Source organism: Melozone crissalis, unplaced genomic scaffold (genome assembly GCF_028551555.1).
Source record: "Melozone crissalis strain CALT ecotype California unplaced genomic scaffold, PUWL_Pcris_2 ptg000016l_1, whole genome shotgun sequence".
NCBI lineage: Eukaryota > Metazoa > Chordata > Aves > Passeriformes > Passerellidae > Melozone > Melozone crissalis.
The window spans coordinates 56,143,500-56,157,113 of record NW_026535794.1 but is presented as its reverse complement, the minus strand read 5'-3'; the positions used below and the strand labels follow the sequence as shown (position 1 = coordinate 56,157,113).

The 13,614-nt window shown below is 40.7% G+C and overlaps 1 protein-coding gene across 1 annotated transcript in view; it reads right to left on the bottom strand.

Annotated features, from left to right (window-relative positions):
- Window positions 1-13,614, bottom strand: part of PDE1C (phosphodiesterase 1C) — a 208,632-nt gene that overhangs the window by 27,685 nt on the left and 167,333 nt on the right. Inside the window, exons 11-12 of the mRNA XM_054274074.1 lie at window positions 4,198-4,299; window positions 2,770-2,890 (exon numbers count right to left, since the gene is read on the bottom strand). Of these exons, the coding sequence (XP_054130049.1) occupies window positions 2,770-2,890; window positions 4,198-4,299 (223 nt within the window). The remainder of the gene's footprint in view (window positions 1-2,769; window positions 2,891-4,197; window positions 4,300-13,614) is intronic.

The following is a 13,614-nucleotide window of genomic DNA, read 5'->3' as shown; positions in this document are numbered from 1 at the left end:
TCCAATTGATCAGGTTGTCCTTTTCCTCCTGCTGGAGGCAGAGCCCCTCTAGTTGTAGTTACAGTAGTCATTGTTCATGTCTTGTAAATGTGAACTGGATGTCCTTTCAAGAGGATCAGAAGAATGGATTCCATTCCATTGTGTCTGACAACTAGCCCACTGGAAACTGGAGCAGCATTTATGCTTGAAGAATTTTCTGTGGTGGTTGTCCTTCCTCTCAATTCACACACTCGTGCTGCTAGGGTAGGGGTGGGTTTTCCATCCCACTTCCTCATATGTACTCTGGGGTCAAGTAAAACTGCAGGTTATCTCATGGTGTGTGCCTTTTCCAGAGACTGTGGCCCATACTGGAGGTGCATAGGGCATTTCCCCTCTAACATGCTTGAATTTTTCGAGTCTGTCCACAGTCAGGAAGGAAAAAAATTATTTTATATTGCCATAGTAGTGTAGTCACCTGAAGCCCTCTTTATTATCTTTCCTTCATTGATATCAATGCTAATGAGTTTGTGTACAACAATAGTGTGCTGCATACAAACTTCTGCCACATGGATTGTGTAAGCTGGACCTGATCTGAGTCTGCAAGGGACTGCTTGTTACTTGAACCCTTATAGGTTACCTACAGTGCAGCTAATTCTTTCAGGTACTAGATACATTTCTCCACAGCTCTCCCCCTGCTTGACCACACTACTAGAACATACTTGCAAGAATTAATACCTTTCTCTCACACTTGATGGAGCTGCTCCAGAGGCTAAGAGTTTCTGTTTTCTTCCCAAACCCTTTGTCAATGCCCACACCCAGGACAGGTCTCCCAGTGGCATGGCTTCGCTACCAGAGTTAGGTACCACAACCTTGTGAACAGACCAAGCAACACTGTGACCACTCCATACATAGTAAACCTAATGCCTAGATCAAATTTGTTTCCAGCACTCTGGGGCCACATCTGCTGTTATCTCAATTCTTTGAGTCCCACAGTGGGTGCCAAACTAGGCTGTTTTGGTTTAAGAATGGTATTCTTAAATTTAGTACTCCCACCAAAAATCTCCAAACCATGACTGCTCACTGCTCACTGCTCACTGCTCACTTACTCCTCTCTTCCACTTTCCCTTCCCCTCTGCCTGCAGTGGGCTGGAAAGGACAATTGGAGGCACAAAGGTAAAGATTAGCAATTGAAATAACAATAATCTACTGGAAACAGCAATAAGATAAGAAAGTTCAAGAGAGAGGAAGTGATTCACATGAAAATGCTCACTGAGCACCACCCCAACCCATAAAACAGCCCTTCCTTCATCCCTGGAAAATGAAGTGAGATGGAATAACCTCCAGGTCCTAGCCATGCCACTTCTTGTCTACTGCAAAAAGTAACTCTGTCATGGCCAGAACTAGGACAGCAATTTGTGAGATGTGTGTTTTTCTTCTAATATTAAGTAGTGATGTACTCATTGATCTAGTACTCAATAACTTCAATGAACACAAGTCTATGCTTCATGGTAAGCTTAATGGTTTTCCTGAAGAGGAAATTATTACTGTATCTGAATTTGGAATTAGAATATGAGTTTTATATATAGCGTTATCTAAAAAAAAAATAAATCTGTCTACTAAATTAGGGTAGAATTTGTTGGCTGAAATTAAAATACTCTTTAAAACATATAACATAATAGATTGTCTTCATTACATGTGTAAAATAAATCAAAACTTGGAGGTTTTGTGGTCTCACATCCTAAAGTGAGGTAATCTTAATTTCCTCATAAGTCTTTAGCAGTCATGTATTTTATCACATCTAGTATAACTTCGAGATAGAAAAGCATAAATATGCGCAGATTTTCCCTAAAATTCATGTTAACATAATCCTACATGCATGAGCCTCCTGTGTGGCAAGACAGAATCAGTTGCAGGTATGAGCTATCTGCTTCCACCCAGTAAAACAACTCTTGGTTTGAAAAACAAACAAAAGGAATAATTTCAAAGAAAATTTTTGCAATATCCCTGTTAAAACAGGGATTACTGCAGTGTCTTTAAAAACAGATACCATTTTTTAAAATTGTCTGAGCTTCTAAAGAATTGTCATATTTTTCCCTTTTGCATTTAGATTTACTTTAGAACATGAAGTTATTGGACTTTGCAGAGAAAATAAGCACTTAAGTACTAGCACTGCTTAGGTTAGCAATTCACACTGGAGAAAAGTATCCTATACACTCCTTAAGTGCTCTGTTTGCATTTACTTATTTTTTTAAATTCTTTAAATACTTTTTATTAATCACTTGAGAACCTTATAATCATCACACAGAGCTCAATGATTTGTCTAGACTTGTGGGTCTGTCAACAGGTGATCCACTATGAACTGTAATTTTGATCAGTTCACTTCTTTTAAAGTAAGGGCAAAGTAGGCCTTTTTCACGTCCATTCCAACAATGTAAGAAGAGTTCTCCAAAATACAGCTACACAAACATGGTTTTATGGTTCTAGAGCTGAGTGACATATATTCCATCTTTTCCTAATTTGAAAGACTTATTAGCTTCCCAAATTATGATTTCTAGTATGTAGGCAATGTTTAAATCTATAGGGAATGTATCAGGCACTAGCTTCCTATGCCTAAGAGGCATAATAGCCAGTGACAATTGTGCTAGAGGAGAAAGCTCCATACTATTTGGGAGGTTCTTAAAAACATCAGAGAAAAAGAAACATATCCGTGTTAATATTTTCCTACTTCCTTACCCAATTCTACACACTGCCTCTCAACTGCAGAAAAGAAAAGAACTTCCCTAGCTTTACCTGTCTGAAGAACTCCTCTAGCAGAGACATGGTCCAGCGATGATGGAGATCCCAGGCCTTGGCTGGATGACTGATATCTGCTGTATGTAATAACAGTGATAAGGCTTTCGGCTTGTCAATTCTGAAAACCCAAAGGATCAAAAAAATTAATTGTCTGCTCTTGCAGGGAAGAATAACAAAAATCTTACCTACAGGAAAATAAGGTAATTATAACCTTTGGACAGGATATTTGTGAAGTGGTTTCTTTGGTCATAAAATCAGACAACTCTGAAAGACTGTCTTATTTCTCCAACATACATGATTCCTGGTTTAAAAGAGATACTAAGAAATGCAAAAAGAAATATTGCTCAGCTTTGCTCAGAAACTTTACAGGCTTGCTTGTCCACACTAGCAGTCTTGAAGAGCTGCTGTGCCCTCCATTTAATCAGTGCTGTATTTTATTCAGCTTAGAAGAGAAAATGGTCCCTATCATCCCACTGTAATGAACAGTGGGGATGTCTGGGGCTCTGACAAATCTAGACAATAACTGATAAATTTTTCTCTGATAGAAAACTAGTATGAGTACAGAAGTGAATCCTGATTTCACAGAAAAAAAGTGCTGGTGATTTCTGATGACCATAACCTAAGAGGCTAGCCCATGAACCCAGTAAATAATGCTTTCTTGATATGGGTGCTCTCATTTTTAAATTCTGCTTTTTGGCTATCCAAAATGATTGAAGGAGTTGTAGCTTTTGAGGGGATCAGATGGCCAGCAACACTCTGCTCTGATACAGGTATAATACTGACATAGATATAATTCTGATACAGGCATAGTTCTGGTATATCTGTGTCCAGGGTGGATAACTGACCATCACTCAAGGCAATGTAGAAGGAATTTTTGGGAAAAAGCTGTCGACAAAATACTACAGCTCGCAGTGGCATACTGGGAAGAAGAAAAGGCTTTCCCCATACTGCTCCATCTGTTATTTTCCAGTCCTTCCCTCAGTGGATCTCAAGTTTTCATCTGTTCTCTGTTTGTGAAGAAGGTGTCACCACTTTTGGGGGTGACAGCTGATACCATCTGCATAAGGGCAAAGTGCAAGATATGTTCTGCAGGTCTTATAACCTAAGTCACACTCAGTTATAGAGGTTACTCTAATGAATCATGTCCTTGATGTTACCCACCAGGGAAATGCCCAATGAGGCTGGTCCCAACAATGGTGACATTTGAAAGCTTTGGGCCATCAGCACAGAATATAGATGTGCGTGTAGGCATGTGCCCATCCCTTCATAAGTGAATTAATTCAAAGTTCACCAGCAGAAAGAAAATTGCTGTAGATATCAAAGAAAGAGAGGGCCTCTGGAGAGGTGCTTTTGAATTTTAGTACATTGGCAAAGCACCAGCTGAAATGCAGCCCCCTCACTGGGCTATGTTGTGAAATGACTCACCCTTCTGGTTGCTGCAAAGCATTCTTCATAGCTTTGATTTGCTGGAAGTGACAGGACATATCAGTAGCCAACACCATTTCAATGACTAGAGCTCTAAATTCCCTTTTGGACAGCATCACAGTGAGGGCAGCAAGGAAAGAGAAGCACAAAAACCACCATCAGATACACTCCAGTCTCTTTTGTTATCTGCAAATTATTGGCAGAAATGCTTTTGTATGTAACTCTTCATTCCTTTTCAGGGATGGGGAAGAGGATGAAGGATTTTCTGCACAAACACAGAAAGGGGAGGTATGCAAATGAAACCAGGTGGCTAATCTTTGGTAAGAGAAATATTAGATGTTTTCTGAAGAGCACATTGGCATTAGTATTCCTTTTTCAAGTAAGCACAAACTTCCTAAATTGTTTTCTTCTCTAGTCCATTCTTAGAGGGAAGGGAAAAGACTGTTTAAAGCCTCGGAATCAGGTACCTTGATTCAACTGGTCAATATGCATGTTTAAAGTTGATTCATATGGTGGAAACTCACCACATTAAAAAAATTGCCTAGTATTTATGATGCATATATGAAATAAAGACCTTTGAGAACCTGCACTACTTCCCTGCTATTATTAATTCAAAATATTCCTGTATGAGATTTTGTAAAGCAAACTTGCTGTCCTGTTTGTTTTGTTTTTCTGGACTAGAGTTGATTTTCTTCTTAACTAGTAAAATGCTGTGTTTTGGGCTTAATATGTGAATAATGTTGATAACACACTTGATGATTTTGTTGTTGATAAGTAGTACTTACTCCAAAACACAGACTTTGGAGTTTCCCATACTCTGACAGTGAGCAGGTGCACAAGAAGCTGGGAGGGAGCATAACCAGGACAGTTGATCCATCTGGCCAAAGACATACTCTATATCATAGAACGTTATGCCCAATATATAAACTGGAGCCAGTGATCAATACTTGGTGACAGACTAGGCATCAGTCAGCAGGAGGTGAGCAATGGTATTGTTCATCACTTGTTTCTCTTGGATGTTATTTCTCTCTCTCTCATATTTTCATTACTCTTATCATAATTATCATCATCACCATTAGTAGTAGTATTGCAACAGTAGTTTAGGCTCCAGTTGAAATTTCTCTGAAGGTGGTATGGATGTTCCTAAACAGTTTAAAATACCAGAATGTTGTGATCTAGCACACAATAAAAATTTATTTTCTCTTTTTCTCAATTCAGTCTCTACAGATTACTGGAGGAAGAACAGCTCAAGTTTAGCATACCAGCTCAAGATTTTGAAGATCAAAATGGGTCAGCACTCATTTAAAAATAAATCGCTACTGTCCTTTTTATGAACATCTCACTAAGTCTATTTTGATGATTCCTCTCTTGCTCATAGTAGCTGCGCTCAAATTCCAGCCCCAGTCCACCACAGTGCACAGGCCCGAGACTGCTGTGCTTACCTAATCCCATGGGTGTCACATAATGGATGCTTCACCACCACAGTTCTGCAACACTGATGGTATCAGTTGGCCTTGATCTTCGCCCCCTATAACCACCTCCTCCTCCCAACCCATGAGTACAATCAGTTGCATAGTTAACAGCGTCCAAATAATTATATGATGGATGAAAAGTAACTAATTTTGTTTTAATTTTTTTTTTTAATTTTGCCAGGTAAGTTTTTAATTTTCCTGGTAAGTTCCCAGCAGCACAAATGTCTCTGTCAATACAACCAAGAGAAAAGAACCTAAATGCATAGAAATACACTTCTACAAGAATATAGTGTGATAATGCCGTGGGAACAATTAAAACAATTAATACTGGGAAACAGAAGACTTTTCACTACATCCCCTGGACTACAACTCCATCATACTACTCTGCATGGGCTACTTCATGTGTAGCTTATTGCAGTAGGAATACAAAAACAAAGGGCTCCATTCAGGCAAATGACTCAGTAATTGCAGTGTAAGAATGTATATATGCTTACAAACCCACAGATACTACATTCCCTTTCATAAATGTAAAGCTGGAACATGCACATCCTTTGACCTCTGCACATATTTCAGATCATCATTTTCTCTGAAGCAGAGATGAAAAATACTCCTGAAATGGTAAAAAAAAAAGGATTTGACTACTGAAAAGTTCTTATTTGTCACTTCAAACAACAGGCATCACAACAGCCTATGACTTTGAAAATCAATAGGTAAAAGTTATAGGTAATGCATGAGAGATCTCAAAAGATGTAATACTTGACGATTATAAGTTTGTGCATTTGACAACAAGTTGATAGAATGCTGAAATTCATTACAGAGAGAATTGAAGATAGATATTTACCCATTTCTTGGTTTTGCATCTGAGTCAGATTAGAGCCTGGGATACACACAACTGTTATTTGTGCTCTGACCATCTTGAGCCCTTTGTTTCTGCAATCATCTTCAAAGTCTACACTACAGATTATGGTGCTGTGCTCTCCATGCTGCCTAGCAGCTCTGGCTAAATAGACCCTGGAAATATTTTACAAAATGTGTTTCCACTTAAGTGTCTCTTGACTATGTTTAATTATTCCAATAATGCACAAAAGCCTGTTAACATTTTACATTACATACTTTCAGAGTGATCTGATTTTTGTCTGGGCTAACATCTTTCTATTAGAGAAGCGAAGTATATAAAATCAGAAGAAAAGCAAGTCAACTGAAACAGTTTCCAATTTCTTTTAAAGAATATATTTGACAAACTCAAAGACTAAATGAGGTAAGAGAAGAGGCTGCACTACTTTTAAATATCAATACATTGCTACAAAACTGTCCAAACTATAGCACTGAATACTTACTCTTTATAAATATTATTACTAACATATGGTGAACGGGCAGGAAAATTAGTTGTCTCTCCATGTTACTTACTGAGACAGTTAAGTCATATATCCCCCAGGTATTTGTGCAGTATCTTGTTCTATTTATTCTATAGTATTCAAACACAGTTTTGTATTCAGGAAGAAGTTAATGAAAAATAAATGTTAATTCATTCAAATAATAACTGTTATGAGTAATTTCTTCCATAATTTGACTTCAGAAAAATTGTCCATATCATTAAAACATAAGTAAATTAAAACTGTATCCAAGAAACAAAGAAATAGTGCAAGCTGATGAAAAAGGAAAGATGATTATGCCCTTATAATCTGTCTACTATATCAAACTGATAGCTTTAGACATGTCCTTGAGTTAATATCTTTGAGAAAGTCACAGATGCATCATGTTAAGTATTCAAAAATGTGGGCATATCAGAATATTTTCTATTAAAATTCATAGCTTGCATATCAGCTCAGGCCCAGGAAATGCCCTGGAGACAATGGAAGCTTCCATTAGCACTTTAAGAGCTAAATCAATCTACTGTTTTACTCCTGGTCATGTAGCATCATGGCATCAACTATGGTAGGAATATGGAAGACGTGTCCTGAGATCTCCACAATTCACAATGGTTTTTATTAAAAGAAAATAACAGTGCTCATCAGTACCTCCTCCCCAACTGCATCCTCTCTCTCCCTGTCCTAAAAGACAGTAAAAATCTAACTCAAAGAAAAGACAATCCTCTAAGGATTCAGTCTGCATTGTGGCCTTGACAAAAGAGGCATGAGCCAAAGGGAGAAAGGAAACTAGTAAACAGCAGAGAGGTAACACCTTCTGTCACCAGTGGACACTTCCAAAGCCTGTATTGCCTTCTGTCTCCTGATATGTCCTGAAAACAAGGGACTGGGACACTGCAGGTGATGCTGCAATTCTGGATGGCACTGAGGCAAGGCACTTGGGATTTCTATTGTGTGATATGGGTATCAACAAGGGGATTGCAAGGAGGCCCAAACTCAGCTGTGGATCTGACTCTTAGCAATTGTTGAGGAGAGATACCTCTGCTAAGAACACCTCCAGCAGCATCAAGGCCTTTGGAAAGCCACCAAGCAAGGAATCCAAAGCTTGAAAGAACTGGCTGTGATTGAGATAATTTTCTCAAATAATGATGAACACAAAAGAATTCCAGACCCTGTACAACATTAATGTGGTTGAAACTTGCACAGTTTGGGACATAAATGTACTCCCACTTCCTAGTAATGCTGCAATGGAATGAGGAAAACGAGACACTGAGCACTATGACACAAGAAGGCTACAGACATGTGAAGACACTGTCCACATTCTAACCTGAGCCAAAGTCTCAACCTTGGAAAAAGACCTGACTGAGTGTATGTGGATATTGGAAAAGAGGATTGAAGAGAGCTATCAGAGAGCCATCAGAAACCCATAAGAAACTCAGAAAGGAGCGTTGAGAGGGCCTTTTTCACATTTCACCAGTACAGATCAGAATCCCTGCTATCTGAAGAAGGCATCCCACAGCTAGGGAGCGCGAGTACACTCCACAAGGGAAGTTATGGTTCTTCTTCTGTGAATGTGGAGAAGACATGAGAAGATGGGATGGAATATCCAGTTCCATCTTAGCAGCATGGGTACATAAACTAAAAGAAGAAACTACTAACAAAGGAAACTTGGCAAGAATTAATTTAGGCCCAGTTTCCTGTTGATGTGTTCCTGGGCAGAATTGAAGTTAAGATCACATGTCATATACCTTCGAAGGGACCTCCAGAATGTATGCCGAGTGTATGGGAATGATAGCCAGAACTGGAGGAGCTCTGCCTCTAGCCTGATAGAGACATGGGAAAATTGTGTCTATTGGATTGTGTGGATCCAAGATCCTGGTGCATCAGAACCACAAAAATACAAAGCTTTGACTGTCACTGGCACTCGATATACTCTGATGCCATCATGACATTGTGGGGACAGAACCTGTTTCCATTGCTAGGGTAACATGGCGTCTCAGCAGTTGTCTCTGTTAGAAGCTGAGGTGACCTTGACTGGGAACGAATGGAAAAAACAACATATTTTGACTGGTCCAGAGGCTCCATGTATTCTTGGCATAGATTACCTTAGGAGTGGTTATTTCAAAGACCCAAAAGGACTTTGTTGAGCTTTTGGGATAGCTGCTGTGGAGACAGAAGACATTAAACAATTAAACACCTTACCTAGTATTTTAAAGGACCCTTCTTCAGTAGGACACCTGAGGGTTGAAGCAGAACAGGTACCAACTGCTGCCAAACAGTGCACCATTGACAATACCACACTGACTGAGATTGTGATTCCGATCTGTAAGACGATCCATTACTGGAGATCCCGGGAGCAGTCAGCAACTAATCATGGCCTGAATGAATTCACATCCCCACTGAGTATTGCTGTGTCAGACATGCCAGAGCTTCAGTATGAATTGGGATCCAAGGCAAAAAAGTGGTGGCAGCATTGACATTGCCAATGCATTTTTCTCCACTCCTTTAGCAGCAGAGTGCAGGCCACAGTTTGCTTTCACTTGGAGGGGTATTCCCTTCACCTGGAAACAATGACCCCGGGGTGAAAGCAGAGTCCCACCATGGAAAAAGGTGAAGAGCCAGAACATCTACAGTACACTGATGACATGATCCTTTGGGGTAAAATGGCACAGGAAGTTTTTGAGAAAGGGGAAAAAATAATCCACATTGTCCTCAAAGTGGGTTTCGCCATCAAACAAAGTAAGGTCAAGGGACCTGCACAAGAAATTCAGTTGCTAGGAGTGAAGTGCCAAGACAGACACCAACAAATTCCAGAAGAAGTGATTAGCAACATAGCTACTATGTCCCCTCTGACCAGCAAGAAGGAAACACAAGTTTTCCTAGGCAACATGGATTTTGTGGGGATGCAAATCCCCGGGTACAGCCAGACAGTAAGTCCTCTCTACCTTGTGACACAGAAGAAAAATTATTTCATGTGGAACAACAACAGTACTTTGAACAGATTGCCCATGCAGTAGCCCTTGGGTCGGTCAGGATGGGACAGAATGAGAAGAACATGCTCTACACTGCAGCCAGGAAGAATGGTCTTTCCTGGAGCCTCTGGAAAAAGGTGCCTGCAGAAACTCAAGGATGACCTTTGGGTTCCAGGATACAAAGGATATGAGGCCAACTACACCCCAACAGGAAAAGTGATCTTAGCAGATTATGAAGAGGTTTGAGCCGCCTTAGAAGTGATTACCACTGAAGCACTGGTCATTTTCACGCACTGACTACCAGTGCAGGGCTGCATATTAAAATGGAAAGTCCCTTCCACACATCATGCCACTGATGCTACGTGAAGTAAGTGGATGGCTCTCATCACACAGCAAGCATAGACAGGAAATCCTAATCACTCTGGGTTCTTGGAAATCATACTGAACTGGCCTGAAGGTGAGAATTTGGGACTATCATTTAAAGAGGAAGACGAGTAGGTGACACATGCTGAGGAGACCCCACCTTGTCAGCAGCTATCAGAGAGTGAGAGGCAATACACTCTTTCCACTGATGGTTCTTGCTGTATCACAGGGTCTAATAGGGAATGGAAAGCAGTTCTATGGAGCCCTAAACAGTGAATTGTGGAAGCTACCAATAGACAAGGTGAATTCAGTCAGGTTGCAGAGCTCAAAGCCATCTAACTCGCTATGGATATCACTGAGTGAGAGAAGTGACCAAAACTCTATCTCTACACTGACTCATAGCTGGTAGCAAACACTTTATAGAGGTGGCTGAAAAGTTGGATAAAAGCCAATTGGCAGCACAGAGGAAAACCCATCTTGGCTGCTCAAGTATGGCAAGACATTGCTGACCAGGTAGAGAAAATGATCATGAAAGTTCGTCATGCGGATGCATATGTGCCTAAGAGTCAAGCTGATTATGAGATTCACAGCAATTAACAGGTAGAGCAAGCTGCCAAAATTAGTGTCTCAGGCAAATATAGATTGGCAGCACAAGTATAAGGTATTTCTAGCTTGGTGGGCCCATAATTCCTCAAGTCATTAGGGAAGAAGAGATGCAACACACCAATGGGCTTGTGACCAAGGGGTGGATTTGACCCCAGACACTGTATCCCAGGTAATCCATGATTGTGAGACATGGGCTGCAATCAAACAGGCCAAGCAGGTAAAGTCTCTGTGGTATGGGGGGCATTGGTCTGAATATAGGTATGAGGAGGCCTGGCAGATTGATTACATCACACTGCTACAAACCCACCAAGGCAAATGCTATGTGCCCACAATGGTAGAAACTACCACTGGATGGCTGGAGATGTTCCCCATTGCTTCGTGTCACTTCCCAGTACACTGTGTTGGGCCTTGAAAAACAGGCCCTATAGCAACATGGCACACCTGAAAGAATTAAGTCAGATAATGGGACTCATTTCATAAATAGCCTAGACAGACACCTGTACCAGCTGCTGGGCAAGTCAAGCAGAGCAATGGACTGTTAAAAACAACACTGAAGGCAATGATTTATGGGGCCTTCAAGCTGTGGCATCTGCATTTAGCAAAGGCTATCTATCTGGTTAGTTAACACCAGAGGTTCAATTAACTGAACTGGCCCAATCATTACCTCTGTGCACAATAGATGGAGATAATGTCTCATGATGCGTATGAGAGCTATGTCAGGAAAAACAGTTTGGGTTAATCCCACTTCAAGCAATGGCCAACCCTGTCATGGGGTTGTTATTACTCGAGGACCTGGTTACACATGGTGGGTAATGTGGGACAGGGAAACATGTCGTGTACCTTGAGGGGATTTGACTTTGGATGAGAACAGTCTGTAATGTTGAATTGCATATGTAACATTTGTTGCTGAATGGCAATGCCACTCATGTTGGAAATAACATGAACAATGAGAATGAACTGCTCCCATTAGATCAGTCATGGACCAAATTAACTCAATCCACATCTTGGGGGAACAATCAGTGACTACTGAAACAATACATGTATTTGTATATAGTTGTTTGTATGTACATATATATATATAGTTAAAATATATTAATTGGGACATGATATAGATGATATGGAATAAAGAGTGGCTAAAGTCTTAGGTGGGTGACCCAAAAAATGTGAATTGTATTCTATTATTCCTCTATGTCAGTCCATACAGTTTGTGTTACTGTCTCATTAAGACCCAGGGATCAGAAGTGGATCCAGAACCAGTGTTTTGGGTCCATGGAGATTGGAGGTGCCAGGGTCCCTTTAAAAGTGGGGGAACACAGGCAGAGCTCTCTTTCTTGTTTCTCTGTGGGCTGCCAAGAGAGTTTCCTGGGGCATACTCTCCGGGCCAGGGCAGAGAGAAGCAGAAGCATTCTTTAGTTTCTCTCTGAACTCTGTGGAAAATTGCCTGGTGCAGGTCTCTGAGAAACTGCATTTGTCAATCCTAGACTGTTTTGAAGGAAATGTCCTAACAACTTTTTTGGTCACAGCTGCCACAAGGAATCCCTGTCCCTGCAGCTGGAATAGGACCTTTTTTTGGGAGCTTTGTTTTTGCTACTGGCATGCAGGACAGTCATGCTTGAAAACTGATCCTCCCCTCTTCCTCCATGAGTTACAGCTTTGTAACTCACCTGCTGCCCCAGATCCAGTTGCCACTGTTGACAGCCCTGCCACCACTAGGAGAAACCCTGTCAGGTGGTATGGAGCAAATGGTTCAGTAAAATTTGACTGGTTTTGAACAAGAATAGCTCCCCAAGTTCTCCAGGATTCCTTTCTTTTATCCTTGTTCCCCCTTCATTGTTGTTTGGGGTGAGAGGGGGTTTTGTAATCATGGAGGTTCAGTTGTACTGCTGTTTGTTTTTTGGTTTTATTTCCTTTGCTCTGTCTCTCTATCACATGGTTGGGAGAACAGATCTTCTCCACCATCTTGTCTTTGTTGTCTTGCTGATGTGGTCTTCTACAAAAGTCTCCATATTGGGGAGGGGCTTCTCTGCCATCTTGTTTTCTTTGTTCTTGTGGGAGTCCATAGGATTCAGAACCTTTGTATCTAGTGGTTATTACTGTTATCTTGATTATGGCTGGGTTTATTTTAGCAAACTTACTTTTCAACTTATATCTTCTTGCATTTGTCTCTCTTTGTTGGTGTCAGGGGAGTGGTTAAACAGAAAAAGAAGGTAGCTTGTTTCCCAAGCTCCACCCCATGAATTGTCTCTAACCAAGACACTTCTCAGGGAAAAGCATCCAGTTCTGGCTTCAGAATTGAAAGCAACACCCGTGTGGCAATCAATGAACTGCAGAAATGCAGATCATAGCCACACAATGTTGTTCCCAACTGTGAGCAGCTCTACAGTTGTTGAAACTGGCCTAAAAGACATACCAAGAGCTGCACTACACATTATTAGCTTGCACTTCTCTCTTCTATACTCCATCACACAGTACCCACTGGTGGCATCATTTTTTTCAGGTTTCTCACTAAGCTGAGATAATTCAAAGGATAATTCCACTTCTCAAAGAAAACAAAAGCCACAATCTAAAGATGCTGATCTCCATCAGTCTTTACAGGAAACGAGCTAAGCTGGCTTACATAGAAACCCACAGACAATG